The sequence below is a fragment of the Tamandua tetradactyla genome, chromosome 17 (genome assembly GCF_023851605.1).
Source record: "Tamandua tetradactyla isolate mTamTet1 chromosome 17, mTamTet1.pri, whole genome shotgun sequence".
Classification (NCBI taxonomy): domain Eukaryota; kingdom Metazoa; phylum Chordata; class Mammalia; order Pilosa; family Myrmecophagidae; genus Tamandua; species Tamandua tetradactyla.
The window spans coordinates 58,731,936-58,747,764 of NC_135343.1; the positions used below are offsets into that span (position 1 = coordinate 58,731,936).

The 15,829-nt window shown below is 40.5% G+C and overlaps 1 protein-coding gene and 1 long non-coding RNA gene across 4 annotated transcripts in view; one reads left to right on the plus strand and one right to left on the minus strand.

Annotated features, from left to right (window-relative positions):
- Positions 1 to 1,229: 1,229 nt before the first annotated feature.
- On the minus strand, positions 1,230 to 5,552 carry LOC143661263 (uncharacterized). Of its 3 annotated transcripts, none has more exons than XR_013164478.1 (3): positions 5,490 to 5,552; positions 2,340 to 2,433; positions 1,230 to 1,571 (listed from the first exon to the last, which is right to left on the minus strand). It is a non-coding gene; the product is annotated as an uncharacterized LOC143661263 (long non-coding RNA). The 3 variants fall into 3 exon arrangements; XR_013164477.1 differs by lacking the exon at positions 5,490 to 5,552 and adding an exon at positions 5,409 to 5,443; XR_013164479.1 differs by lacking the exon at positions 5,490 to 5,552 and adding an exon at positions 2,762 to 3,918.
- DNAH6 (dynein axonemal heavy chain 6) overlaps positions 5,472 to 15,829 on the plus strand; it is a 295,021-nt gene continuing 284,663 nt past the window's right edge. Inside the window, exons 1-2 of the mRNA XM_077134752.1 lie at positions 5,472 to 5,694; positions 6,814 to 7,046. Coding sequence (XP_076990867.1) covers positions 6,822 to 7,046 — 225 coding nt within the window. The 5' untranslated portion in view covers positions 5,472 to 5,694; positions 6,814 to 6,821. The remainder of the gene's footprint in view (positions 5,695 to 6,813; positions 7,047 to 15,829) is intronic.

Consider the following 15,829-nt stretch of genomic DNA (forward strand, 5'->3'; position numbering starts at 1 on the left):
ATGTTGTAATAGTGTTTTGGATGGATAAGGGGAAGATTTTGGAGGAACTGTGAGGAGCCTGATGATAGAATGCACCTGATAGGATGCTTGTGCTCATGCAACCAAACTTAAAATGCTGTAATCTAGAGTAATGCCCACAGAGCTTTTATGATTATGGGACTGAAATGATGACTTTTGCTAATCCATGGGATATCAATAAATGTAAACTTTACCAACATCATACATCCTTACAACTATTGGCTTTCTTCCCCCATTAGTTATAATATCTATTTCTCCTTCCAGTATAGGCCCCATTTATTGAGGCAGACAAATTGCACAAACCATGTGGCTAAGGGCAGCCTCCATGGACCTTACTCCTGGCGAATTGAAATGTGCAAGGAAGGTGTTCTAGTTTGCTAGCTTCCTGAATACAACACACCAGAGATGGATCAGCTTTTAATAAAAGGGGATATACTTCATTAGTTCTTCAGAGGGAAGGCAGCTAACTTTCATCTGAGGTTTTTTCTCACATGGAAAGGCTCAGGGTAATCTCTGTGGCCTTCTCTCCAGCCTCTGGGTTCCAATAACTTTCCCCAGGGTGATTCCTTTCTGCATCTCCAAAGGCCTGGGCTGAGCAGCGAGTGCTGAGATGAGGTATGTTTGGGCTGTGCTACCTTGTACTCTCTCATTTAAGCATCAGCCAATTAACTCAAACATCATTCATTGCAGCAGGCACACCTCCTAGCCGACTGAAGAAGTAATCAGCAACAGATGAGGTTCACGTACCATTGGCTCATGTCCACAGCAACAGAACTAGGTGCCTTCACCTGGCCAAGTTGACAACTGAATCTAACTACCACAGAAGGCAATGTATAGAGAGTACTATTACCTAGGTCAAGTCAAGTCTGAAACAATCTTCCATTACCTAAACAGTCAGAGACTACAACCAGCTTGTGAATTCTTCTCTTAACTAAACTTCTTTAAATTCCACTGCAAATAGTAAACAATCACAACTCTTAGGTGTCACAGCTAAGACAATTCTTCCAAAAAACATTTCATACCATGTAGAAATATAGCCACTCTCTACTTCAGTTGAGGATGCCTTTCTAAATTCATTTTTATTTCCCTAGCATCCTGCTTAGTGCCTATTACATAATAGTTGCTCAATATATGTTTGCATATTTTAATTCTATTTGACCTGTGTATTACTTTTCTATTGCTAAATAACAAATAGCACAAATTTAGTGGCTTAAAACAATGCACATTTATTATCTGTTTTTATGAGTTAGGAATCTGAGTAGAGCGTAGTCGGGTCCTCTGCTGAAGGTTAATAAGACTGCAGTAAAGGTGTTGGTTAAACTGAGTTGTCATTTTGAGACTTAATAATTTCCTGCCAAGCTCACTCAGGTTGTTGGCAAAAAGAATTTCCTTGCAGTTATATGACCGAGGACTCTGGACTCTTAGCATCAGCTGGAGATCATCCTCAGAGGCCGCCTCTAGTTTCAGGAGCTACCCACAGTTCCTTGCCAGGGGGCTTCTTGAACATGGCCACTGGCTTCATCAAGCCAACTAGGACAGTCTCTAGCTTCAATCTGCCAAAACAGCATCATATATAATCTAACAAAACCACAGTGGTGACATCCCCTCACATTTGCCATATGACATAACCTAATCACGAGAGTGAGATCCCTTCATCTTTGCTATTCTCTGGTTAGAAGCAAGTCTCAGGTCTTGTCCACACCCAAGGGGAAGAGATTATATGAAGACATGAACACCAGGAGGTGGGGGGGGGGGTCTTTGAAAATAAGCTTAGGGTCTCTCCACTACAACCTTCCAGAGAGGCCTGATTTGTTAAGAAAATGATCCTTACTTAGAATATATTCCCAGTTATATGAAAAAGGATTTATTTCCTTATATTAATTATTTAACCCATCTCTATGTTATTCTGTATTTTTCAACTTCTACCTCCCAATTTATTTTTCTCACTCCCATTTTCCAGGACCTTCTAATTTGAGGAACAACTCGACCACGTCTCAGTGTTTAAACTTCCTACTTTGTTTCCAAGACCTGAACTTGCACTTTCCCTTCTAACAAGGAATCTTAGTCACAATTTCAAAGCTCCTTGGTGCTTCCTTGGGACTGTGGCTCCCATGCTGTCTTCACTGGCAATCCTGACAGAATTTATCAAGCTGTATGTCCCCACTCCCTTCAATTTCAACAGTAATGATCCAAGCACAAGAAATACATTACATAGGTTTTTTTAAAAAAATTGTTTGCGTATAAAAAACCCTTTGATTTTGATCATCTGAAGGAAAAGGCATTTGGGTTAAAAAATATTTCCAGGTTTTTTTTCTTTTTACCTTTTTTTTTCTTTTGTTGTTTATTCTTTTTAAAATTTTTTCTTTCTTCTTTTCAGTTGTTTTTAAAGGAGATCCTCTCACAGATTGGGTTGTCCTGGAGCACAGTATGAGAAAGAGGTTTGCAAGATTTTTTTGGGGGGGGGGTAGGGGGGACCTCTAGAGATCAGTACCCATGAGGGAGTAAGGAATGCAGGATTGGGCAGAGAGAGAATTGGACTGGGATGGCACAAGGTTCTCAGGTGCTGTCACAGCCCTTCAGTGTTGTCCCACCTTGAAGCAGAGCAGCCAGACTTTGATATATCTACATGGATGAGGACCTGAACACAGGATGTCTTTGGCTGAGGCAGCTCCCTTCCACTGGGCAGTCCCTTAGCTGGTAACCTTTGACATACCAACAAGCTAGAGGAACAAGTGTCACAGACCTGAAGGGAGCATCCAAGTGGCCACACAGCATCCACTACAGACACTAAGCAATACAATGGCTTGACCGGATGCTAGGATGAACCACAAACTGATGGTAAAGTTCTTCTCTCTCATTCGGTGTCAAATTAGTCAAGAAAGAAATATTCTTTTTCAAAGTATGCACCTTGAATTCTCACTTAAGGAAAAAATATCTTAATATTCAAAAGCTTTGAGAAATAACTATATTGGAGCTGCTTGTTTCAATAGCAGTAATACCATGGAACAATTTTCTTGTTTTCTGGAGTATATGGACAGAATATGGTTTATGGAGTAGAATGCATCTCAGCTCTGCCATTTACCAGTGCTGCAATGATCCTGGGCAAGTCATTTGACTTCTTTAAGCCTCAATTTCCCTATCTGTGGAATAAGTATAATAATGTTTCAAAAATAATATCAGGTTCTTTTCAATGATGGTGGAATGGTGAAAATCACTTCTCACTACGTGTGCCAGTTTGAAAGGATATATGTACCCTAGAAAAGCCATGTTTTAATCCTAATCCCATTTTGTAAAGGTAGCTGTTTCTTCCAAACCCCTTCAGCATTGTATGTTTGAAACTGCAATTAGATCATCTCCCTGGAGATGTGATTTAATCAAGAATGGTTGTTAAACTGGATTAAGTGGAGGCGTGTCTCCACCCATTTAGGTAGGTCTTGATTAGTTTACTGGAATCCTATAAAAGAGGAAATATTTTGGAGAAAGAGAGATTCTAAGAGAGCAGAAAGCAGAGAATGACATAGCCACAAGAAGCAGTCTACCAACCAGCGATCTTTGGAGATGAAGATGGAACACGCCTCCCAGGGAGCTTCATGAAACAGGAAGCTAGGAGAGAAAGCTAGCAGATGATGCCATGTTCACCATGTGCCCTTCCACATGAGAGAGAAACCCTGACTGTGTTCACCATATGCCTTCTCACTTGCGAGAGAAACACTGAACTTCACTGGCCTTCTTGAACCAAGGTATCTTTCCCAGGATGCCTTAGACTGGACATTTCTAGAGACTTGTTTTAATTGGGACATTTTCTTGACCTTAGAACTGTAAACTAGCAATTTATTACATCCCCCTTTTTAAAAGCCATTCCAAATCTGGTATATTGCATTCTGGCAGCTAGTAAACTAGAACACCAGGCATACTGAAGAACAAATCCTCAATAAATCTCTATTATTTTTACTTTTACTTTAAAAAACGTGACCTTGGAAGTCATCGCTTAGTGGTTTTGCTATGAAATGGGAGTTTCAGGCTTGCTGGAAGAATTTGAGGAATGAACGCAAAAATCAATAGCATAGTACCTGGCATATAAGCTGCATCCAATAAACAGTAACAATTATTATTTATATGAAAAAAAAGCAGACTCTATTCAAAGCTCTTATTTGAATACACTAATTTAGTAAGGATTCGGTTGATAATGAAGATGACACCTTGCCCCATTAAAAAGATAAGCTTCGAAAGATTTGATGGGTAGTACAGTAATATCTTCATACGACTATGTGCCTATGCCTCACCTATTATATATTCCTTTGGCTCTTGGAATGCTCTCAGGTGTACATGGTAATAGCTGACTATAACCTACCTTCATCTACTAAAAAAAAAAAAGGAACTCTGGGATTGGTCTGTAATCTCTAGCTCTATCCATTACATAAACTTTGAAGGGAACACATTAAAATTTTGGTTCGTAACACATCTGAAATCTGTTGTTTCGAATGTGTCTAACATTATGCATTATTATAATTTTATACTTTGGATTATTGGTTTGATTTTGAATTTCTTTTTTCATTCACTATTTTAAATAAATGATCATGTTTAATTGACTTTTGGGTATCGTTCATTCCTGGGGAGTTAATATTATGTTTATATTTGGGCTTTTGTGAATTGTTTCTAAGTTGACTTTGGTCCCTGGCTGTCCCAGTTCCTGTTCAGGGATAGGGAGACCGATATTCTAGTTTTGCCTCTCACACGAAGAGCTGCCTGACATGGAATAAATCATCTGCTTTCTCTGGGTCTCAGTTCCCTTTTCAATCAATTGAGGAAATTGGGTGAGTTGATCTGTCATCTGCCTCCTGACTCTGTTCCCCTAACTTGTAAAGGGTCTCATTCCCAGCAATCATAACGCGTACCTAAATATGTTAAAACTGAGACAATGCAGGCGGTGAGTATGATATAAAATACGTCATATAAGGTAGTCGAAGCAGAAAACGAGTGTCAAGATAGAAAAGAGAATGCGCTCCAGCTATGATGATGTCGCTTGGAGGAGAGGTTGCACATCCGGGGCTTTGACATCTGCGGTAACGTCTCCTCGAAGTTTCCCCTGACTACTAACTGAAAACAGCACCCGTACCAGACCTCATCTACATGAGCTGCGGGGGCGACCGTCACGAGGCACCCTGCAGGCGGGAAAGGCGTCCACCGGACTCGACCCGGTTTGTTCCGCGGCGGCGCCATGACCCGCCCTGCCCCCACCCACGCGTCTGTCTCTGGAGATTCTCGGATCCTCCCGCCGTAGACTTTAGGAAAGCGAACGACAAGTCAGCCATAAGCCTCAGCAGGGGAAACAGGAGAAACAACCGGAAGGAACAACAGATGACCACCAGGCCACAGACAAGACGACACACCTCCTCATCCGCCCGGACGAGCTCCAACCCCCGGGCTCTCTACCAACCAGAGGCTCCCGGGACACCAATTGGCCAGTTTACCCAGCGCGCGCCCGGTCGGAGAGCCGCGCCCGGCTGCGGCGTTGCCATGGCGATAGGTTAGGCGTCTGCGCAGTGCGCCGTGGGCGGGGCCCGGCGGCTGCTAGGCAACCAAAAACATTCCAGAACGAAGCCGACCTTCAGCGCCAGGAGTAACCACTGCGGCTTCTTCGGAGACCTCCAGTGGCCGTTGCTCTCGTTTAACTCGGTGAGTCCTGCGGGACCGAACCTCGGGGCTGAAGACTTAGCATGGCTTTCGGAGCACAGAAGGAAAGTCCCATGCAGGCCGCGAGAGCCGATGGAAGGCATTTTAGTGGGGCCAGAAGGGAGGGAGAGAGACTTGTCCAAGCTCTCACGCCGCGCAGACGCTCTAGACCTGCTTTGTCCAATATGGTAACCGCCAGCCTGAAGTGAGCTGGGCTCTACGTGAAAACTACTGGATTTCCAAGAACGTAGCACACACATACAGTTATCACATTGATAATTTTTATATTATTATATTTTGAAACGATAATATTTTGGGCGTGTTAAATAAAGTTCTTACTAAATTTACTTTTGCCTGTTTGCTTTTGTGTGTTTTGAATGTGGTTACTTGAAAATTAAAATTGCACAGGAAACTCATTAAATTTTTATTGGACAGTGCGGGTCTAGACTAAAACCTAGATCTGGTGACCCTGATTCAGGTCTTGTTAAGAGAAGTACCTCCTTTCATCCTGTGGAGTGGAAGGTAGTGGTGAGAAGTGAAGACCTCTTCTAAAGACCACTGCTGATGTTTTAGGACCTTACTACTCAAAGTGTGAATCAGAGCCTGCATCTTAACAAGCTCCTGAAGTAATGCTTCTGCACTTAAACAGAAACTCGGTTTTAGGGTTCAGGAGCCAACTTTTCTTTCCCTTTGCTTGGTTTCTTTGTGAGCATCTAAGCGATACTTCTCAGATTGCTTGTGTTAGAGTTGCCTGCATTTTGAAAACGCTCCCCAGATGTTTTGCATAGTCAAATGTGAGAAACAATCTCAATATTTGTATTCTCTTCATCCTTCCAGATCTAGAGCAATGATTGTCAAAGAATGGTGGTCCCCATCAGCATTATCACCCTCACCCAAAAACTTTTTAGAAATGCACATTTCTAGGCCCCACTCCAGCTACAGGGCTTTCAGGAGGCTTGGGCACATATCCTTATTTTTATTCCTGTGGTGGAAGTCTTGGTTTGGGAAGATTGAATTAACTTTAATGGGTTTTCCTTAGGGCTGAGTGAATTCATCTCTCCCCAGACCTTAAGTCCCCTCTGCTCTTTTCGTTTTTCTCTTCCTGACCCCACCTATTTCCAGGTTTAAGAATGGCTTTTCCAGCCACAAACAGTGACATCATGGGGAAGAATACTGATGAGCAGCTAGAAAACCCTAACCTTTCAAGGCTGAATAGTATAAAAGCAGTGAGAAGACAGAGTTTTGCAAAACCCACAGAAAATGCAAATGAAATACAGGCCTTAAAGTTTAGGCACACTACAAAAGCTCAGGAGAGAACAAGAAAACGACAGCAGCCTATAAGACTGGAGCCTCTGGTAAGTTTGAAAACTAGCATTTTTTGGTTAAGATGGAGATTGCAAAATTGATTTGGAGGATGGAAATCATTTCTAGGCTCTTAATTACTTAAGGAGAAAGGAATGAAAGCCTAAAAGTTAAGACTTGTTAATCAAACTGTAAACACTGTAAACATTTATTCAACAAATATTGATTGATTTCTAGGTACTGTTTGAGATGGAGGAATACAGTGATGAACAAAGTTTTCTAGTGGCTAAATTGTTCCTTTAGGTTATGTACAATATAGATTTTTTATGTAGATTGTAAGCCTCTTACATTGGGGTACCATCTGATACTGGGAACTTCAGTAACTGTAATATATGTATAGTGATATATATAATATATATATGTTATATATATATTATATATGTAGTTATATAGTTTTATTTTTTCAAAGTACCTGCCTAGTGTCCTGACCAATTTTATACATCTTAAAATACTTAATTTTAAGAAACCATTTATGCCCTTTTATAGTTCATATAAAGGAGTATTGCAGCTTAAATGTGAGTCCTTGCCCAATACGCACAGAGTCAACGAGTAGATACTGGGATTTTGATAAGAGAAAAATTTTATTTAGCAAAGGCTAACCTGGTGAAGACAGGAGGGAAAATCCTCATATCTCACCTAGCTAAAGAAACTTTCAGTTTGGAGACAGGTGGGCTTAGGATAATAGGCAAGATGGTTTGAGATGATATCAGAGATAGTCTACTGAGTATGCATAGAGCAATTACATACTTAGGCTACTGTACATGTCAAGTGTGCTAACCTGGCTTGATTCATTAAGAGAGTTTAGGAATATGGGGTATTTAGTTCTGGGCTGACTCATTAATCAATCAGGTGCTACATGCAAGGGCATCAGACTTCAGGGGGCTACGTACAAGGCCACCTGACTTAAGGGCTGCAAAACAAGGGGATACAAGTGGGGCCAGTTAGGAGTTGTCTTCTTACTATCCAATTATAGGGTGCAGTTTCAAAGCATAGCATCAGCAAAACAAGGCATCTCATTATAGATCAGTGAGCGTGATTTTTGCAACTATAATTAAGTAAGGTTTTCTCCTAGGTTAATCTTCTTTTTAATTGCACATATCTTGGTGGATAAAACAAATTAAGACTGGTCTAACTGGAGCTATTAAAAATAAGAATTTATCTGTGAGGTGTGCAGGTGGGGGATTTTGGAGATCAGAGAAAAGAGAAATGGAAGCATTTGCAACCTAAGTCAGCGAGGAACCTGCTTTGGAATGTGGTCAGTGAGGGTGGGGGGATATGAAAAACGAGTCAGCGTCTGCTACATTTACCCATTTTTGATGCTCCTTTCCTCAGTCTTGAGGAAAATGGGGCAATGACCATTCAAGCCATATCCTGCTGATTTAGGCTATAGTTGGGGACATGAAGAGGTGTGAAGCATCTTGACTTAAGGAATTCCTCAGTTTGGGAACTTGTGTTGGCTAAAATTTAGTGGTGACAACATCAGGTCAGGTATAGGTTGATGTTTGCATTCTGAAGAATAAAAGAAAAGACCCATGGCTTTGAGCTTTTGAAATACAAACCTAACGATTAATTGTAAGATCATTTATCTTGTGCAGGTATAACTGTGGTACAGAAAGAAAACAGTGGACCCATTTCAAATGGTTCCTGTAACTGGCAACCTCTCGCAGTTTCTGAATGGTCTTTATAATAGGTAAACCATTCTATCCGTTTGGAGGGGTTGGTATATAGCAATCCATGGTTAATTTTTTAGCTAGAGTTATAGGTAAAGACTGAGGTAAGGTTGAAATATGGAAAGGGTTTGGTTTTGAAATATGGAAACTACCATTGTATGGGACGTCTAATTCAAAATTTACTTTTTTCAGAGGATTTTATAATATTTAATTATTCTTTGAAAATGGTTACACTGCTGACAGGAATCATGGTATAAGGGTGATGTACAAGCTAAGGGTTTAGGGGCATATCCAGCAGTCTTTCGGTCGCCCTCCTCAAGTTAGAGCTTGGGATAATTTCATGATAGAGTTGCTTTCCCATTCTGTGGAGAAAAGGCTTATGGAGAAGGGAAGTAGGAGTAGGCTAATAATATGGGTGGAAAGAGACATTATAATTCGGACAATACAAAATACTCTGGCAACAAGCAAGCTTGCTGAAGTGTAATAATGATTATGCAAATTATTGCAGCAACAAATATAAGACACAAGGCCACACAGAACAATCAATGATGCTTATCACGTATCTGGTGTATTTATTTATTTATTGCGAAAAATAACATGTATATAAAAAAGCAATAGATTTCAAAGCACATTGTAACAATTAGTTGTAGAACAGATTTCAGAATTTAGTATGGGTTACAATTCCACAATTTTAACATTTTGCTTCTAGTGTTCCAAGGCATTGGAGACGAAAAGAAATATCAAATAATGATTCACCAATGATGCTTATTTGTTAAACCCTATCTTTTCTGTATAACTACACCTTTTCTGTTGATCTTTCTTCCAATCTTTAGGCTTATTTAGGCTATGCCCATTCTAACTTTTTCATGTTGGAAGGGTGTGTTGCTAATATGGAACAGCGGGATGGAACTAGTTGATGTTTTGAATAGGCTGGCCCCTCTGGGTTTCAGGATTTATCTGACTTAGAAACCCATCTGGAGGTTGTAGGTTTCTAGAGAGTAATAATAGTGCATGGAACCTTTGTAGAAGCTCAGATAAAGCCCCAGGTGTTCTTTAGGGTTGGCAAGAATGGATTTGGTTAGGGTTTGGCAGACCATGATAGTTAGTATGGTCTAGATGAAGCTTGCATAAAAGTAACCTCCAGAGTAGTCTCTTGACTCTATTTAAACTCTCTCAGCTATTGATACCTTATTTGTTACAATTATTTTGCCCCTTTTGGTCAGGATGGCATTGTCAACCCCATAGTGTCAGGGCCAAGCTCATCCCTGAAAGTCGTATCCTATGTTGCCAGGGATACTTTCACCCCTTGATGTTATGTCCTATGTAGGGGAGAGGATAATGATTTCATTTGCACAGTTGGGCTTAGAGAGAGAGAGAGACCATATCTGAACAACAAAAGAGGTTCTCTGAAAGTAAACTCTTAGGCATAACTATAGGTAAGCTAAGCTTCTCCGCTACATAAATAAGCTTCACAAGAGCAAGCCTCAAGATCAAGGGCTTGGAATATTGACTTGGGAGTCTCTAATGTTTGAGAAAACATCAGGGGCTTCCCCAGTGGTAAAGTTTAATAGTTCCATATTTTCCCTCCCATTCTTCAAGGGACTTTGCCAATATGTTTTGATTATCTGCTTGAGTACTCTGGGCTGTATCTTGGCATTACATTAAGCTGTACAGAATTACAAACCCTTATTCCCATTCTGGGTTCCCTGTGTTTGGGTTGTTTAAATGATCTATCCAGACAGATTGAGTTAGATTATATGCTACAGAAAATTTAGATTTTGGACAAAACAAGCCTTTCTTCCTTTAGTCTCATACAGTAGGTGAAATTCTAAAATACAATGTTTTCCTTACCCCTGTATCTTGAATTACCTTAATCCCAACCTGATCGGCTTCATTCTTATCTCTAATTGAAGCCCGATCTCTTTTTCAGTTTTTTTAACAGTTGTTGTACATGGCGATGCTGACCTTTAGAACTGTAGAACTCCTTCTCTGAGTCTTAGGTGTCACACAGGTACTGAGAGTTCCAGAGAAATACCAGGTTATACATACATATATATATATATATATATATATATATAGCACAGCCTTTCAAAATCTAGAAATAACAATTAGAGCTCTGGTTTAAATGTCACTGCTCTAAGAGCTTAGAATCTAGACCCCAATTTTCTTGTAAGTATTTTCTAAATGAGACTGTACAATATTTGCTCTTTTGTTTCTGGCTTATTTTGCATCACATAATGTCTTACAATTTCATTCACAACATTGCATGCCTCACAACTTCATTCCTTTCTGTAGCAGCGCAATATTCAATCATGTATACACCACCGCTTGCCATTCTCCTCCTCAGCCAGTGTATCCTTTAGTCACCTCCATCCATTGAGCATCCTGTAGAATGTCCAAAATCAATAGTCCATTAACACTGTCAATTTTAGACAATTTCATTGCTCCCAAGAGAAAAATAACCAATAAACCCACCCTCATCCCATAAAAAATCCAAACCTTCCTGTGCTGGTTTGAATCTGTGGTGGCCCCCAGAAAAGTCATGTCCTTTAATCCTGATTCAGTATTGCTGGCTGGGAGTTTTTTGATTGTTCCCATGGAGATGTGACTCATCCAATTGTGGGTGGTAACTTTTGATTATATGGCTTCCATGGAGTTGTGAGTCCACCAACTCCAGGTGGGTCTTCATTAGTTAACTGGAATCCTTTAAAAGAGGGAGCATTTTGGAGAGAGAGACAGTGCTGCGAGAGAGTCCCAAGAACCATGAGACCCCTAGTAAACTGAGACCTTTGGAGCTGCAAAAGGAAAACGTCCCCAGAGGAGCTTCAGGAAACAAAAAGCCTGGAGAGAAAGCTAGCAGACATTGCCATGTCCATCTTATGTCTTTCTCGTTGGTAGAGAAACCCTGAACTTCATTGGCCTTGCTTGAGTGAAGGTAATCTCTTGTTGGTGCCTTAATTTGGACATTTTTATAGACTTGCTTTAATTGAGACATTTTCTCAGCCTTAGAATTGTAAACTTGCAACTTAACAAGTTCCCTCTTTTAAACGCCATTCTGTTTCTGGTATATTGCATTCCTTCTTTCTGGAGGGCCTAGAATACTCCCCTTAACTCTTGTCCCACCTCCCTATTATTTACCCCTAGTATTACTGTGGTACTGTTGATGTTGTCCTGTTAAACATAGCCCATCGCATGTATATTAGCTACGGTTCTCTAGAGAAACAGAATCAGCAGGAAATATCCGTAGATATAAAATTTATAAAAATGTCTCATGTAACCATGGAAACATAGAGTTCAAAATCCATAGGGCAGGCTGTGAAGCTGATGACTCCAATGAAGGGTCTGGATGAACTCCACGGGAGATGCTCACTGTCTGAAGCAGGAAGAGAGATCGTCTCTTCTGAATCCACTTTAAAAGTTTTCCAGGGATTAGATTAAGCATCACTCATTGCGGAAGACACGCCCCTTGGCTGATTACCAATGCAATCAGCTGTGGATACAGCCAATGTGCTCATGGTTTAATTCTATGAAATGTCCTTATAGCAACAGACAGGCTAGCACTTGCCCAACCAGACAAACGGACACCACCACCTGGCTAAGTTGACACATGAACCTGACCATGACAGCATGCAATAGCAGGTTTCCCCTATACCCTGAAATTATACACTCTTTGTACAAGATTCGTACCTGTGAAGTTGTTCAAGCAAGAACTTATTTATATTTGTAGTGTTCATCTGTGGGACACATGGGTCTATACAACCCCTTTCAATCATGTTCTGATGGTTTTGTTTTTGAGGTTGGAGATTGGTTTGCATATGTATTGATAAAATTGAACTGTTCTTTCTTTTAATGGAAGGGTTTCTTCTTTCTGGAGGGCCTAGAATTTCACCCTGCAGTGGTGGGCCCATGGCTTGATTCCCTGCAACTTAACAATTAAATGACAAGACTAAACATGGCCCTCCACATTTAGGTGTTAATTGGCTATCTTATGTTGAATTTTCCAGGTCCTATGTAATACCTAATCTCCGGGGTGTATTTTATGTAAAGAACATCTGTGGAAACAACAGACAGTCAGAGGCATATTTAGGAATAAATGACAGTGTAGTTCCAAGTGATCTAACTCTTATAGTTTCTGAGGCTATGTGAGCATTGCTATGGTGTTCATTCTTAGGTAATGGTCTTCCATATGCCATTTCATAGGGACTTTATGCAAATCTGCTTCTGGGGACTATTCTTCACCCTAAGCAGGTCACTGCCAAGCTTTTATCCCAAGGTAAGTTTGTTTTTAGGCAAATATTAACTAAAGTTGTCTTTAATGTTTAGTTCATTCCTTCAGTTTTTCTAGTAGATTGGGACCTCTAAGGCATATTTAGGTTCCAAGAAATGTGCAAAGATTTTGACACTTCCTGCGTAACTTCAGAAATAAAATCACTTACTATTACTATTTTGAATAGAAATAGGCACTCCAAATTTAGGAAAGTTTTCTTTTAAGAGGAATTTGACTAATTCAAATGATTCATGCTTAATATCTTTATTGTTTGAAGTTAAAGACCACTCTCTTTCTAGTTTCATGAGCATGCACCACTGAACAGGCAAATTTAGAGTCAGTGTAGATGCTAGCTTTTTTTCCCCTCACAGAGGTGAAGCTCCATTGAGTGCAATGAGTGCAGCGTTGGAGCTGATATACTTGTAGGAAGGATTTCAGCCGCTAGAGTCTTTTTTTTAAACGCAATTTTATTGAGATATATTTACACAGCATAAAAACCATCCACAGTATACAAACACTGGTTCATGGTATTATCACATAGTTACGCATACGGCTACATGATCAAATTTAGAACATTTTAATTACTCCAGAAAAGAAATAAAAATAAAAAAGAAAATTGCTATCTTCCCATACCCCTTATCCCTCCATATTATCGATCCATGGTATTGGTATGGTATATTCGTTACTGTTGATGACAGAGTATTAAAATATTACTGTTAACTAGAATTCATAGTTTGTGATAGGTACATTTTTTCCATATGCCTCTTTATTATTAACTCCTTACAATAGTGTCATACATCTGTTCTAGGTCATGAAAGGACTTTTTAATATTTACACAGTTAATCATGAGCATCATCCACCACAAGATTCACTGTATTATACATCCCATGTTTTAACCTCCAGCTTTCCTTCTGGTGACATACATGACTCTAAACTTACCCCTTCCACCATACTCACACCATTCAGCACAGTTAATTATTTCACAATAACGTGCTACTGTCATCTCTATCTATTTCCAAACTTTAAGTGCAACCTAGTTAAGCATTCTGCACGTATTAAGCAACTGCTCCTCATTCTTTAGCCTCATTTTATATCCTATATTTTATGTTTATGAGTTTACATATTATAATTAGTTCAGATCAGTGAGATCATACAGCTTTTGGCCTTTTGTGTCTGACATTTCACTTAACATAATGTCCTTAGGGTTCATCCATGTTGTCCTGTGCTTCAGGACTTCATTCCTTCTTATTGCTGAACAATGTTCCATTGTATGTATATACTATATCTTGTTTAGCCATTCATCTGTTGACAGACACTTGGTTTGGTTCCATCTTATGATAATTGTGAGTAATACTACTGTGAACATAGACGAGCATGTCTATTCATTTCCCTGCTGTTCTAGTTTGCTAGCTGCTGGAATGCAATATACCAGAAACGGAATGGCTTTTAACAAGGGGAATTTAATAAGTTGCAAGTTTACAGTTCTAAGGCCGAGAAAATGTCCCAATTAAAACAAATCTATAGAAATGTCCAATCAAAGGCATCCAGGGAAAGATACCTTGGTTCAAGAAGGCCGATGAAGTTCAGGCTCTCTCTCTCAAGTGAGATGGCACATGGCGAACACAGTCAGGGCTTCTCTCTTGGCTGGAAGGGCACATGGCGAATACGGTGTCATCTGCTAGTTTTGTCTCCTGGCTTCCTGTTTCATGAAGCTCCCCGGGAGGCGTTTTCCTTCTTCATCTCCAAAGGTCGCTGGCTGGTAGACTCTCTGCTTCGTGGTGCTGCAGCATTCTCTGCTCTCTCTGAATCTCTCATTCTCCAAAATGTTTCCTCTTTTATAGGACTTCAGAAACTAATCAAGACTCACTCAAATGGGTGAAGACATGTCGTCCCCTAATCCAGTTTAACAACCATTCTTAACTAAATCTCATCAACCAGGGAGATGATCCCATCACAGTCCCAAATACACAGCATTGAATAGAGACTATTCTAAATTTAAGAAATGGGATCCATATTAAAACATGGCTTTTCTTAGGGGGCATACTTCCTTTCAAACCAGCACATTCCACCCTCTGGCCCCTAAAAAAGACATGTTTTCAACATATACAAAATACATTAATTTCATAACAACATCAGAAATCCTTAAACCTATCAGTAGCAATACGATGAAGTACAAAATTAGAGACAGTATAAAATCTCATCAAGTCAGTTATAGACATGGTCTGTCCTAAGGCAAAATTTTCTCCATTTGCTCTGGACCTTTGAAAACTCATAGCAAGTTATTTGCTGCCAACATATAAAGGAGGAACATTCACAGGATACATAGACACATTTCCATAGGGAGGAAGGAACACAGGGGTCACCGGACCCATACAGTTTCGAAAACCCGCAGGGCAAAGTCCATTAGATTTCAAAGTCTGAGACTCATTTATCCTCAGGGCTTTAGAAAGTGGCAGTCCCACCCTTTCCAAATGCCTACGCCTGCCTCTCTCTGAATGCAACCTTGGGGGATATTGGGGAGACCACCTTTCTCTCGGCTCCACCCTCTCCAAGCATCGGGGCCGCACCCGGGCTCTCTGCCATCTCCGGGGCACACGCTCAACCCCTCCATGTGGTGGCAGCCAGGCTCTTCCCCAACCCCAAGAAACGTGCTTCACCCTCTCCAAGGCCTGAGGCGGCATGACTCTTCCACTGCAATGAGGTGGAAGGCCCATTCTCTGCCTTTGGGGCAAACTCACCCTCTCCATGGGCTTGGGTGGGTCCGCTCTCCTGGCCCGTGGCTTCTTGACTTCAGACCTCAGCCTCCACGGTTTTGCCTCTGAAGTTATTTTTCCTCCAA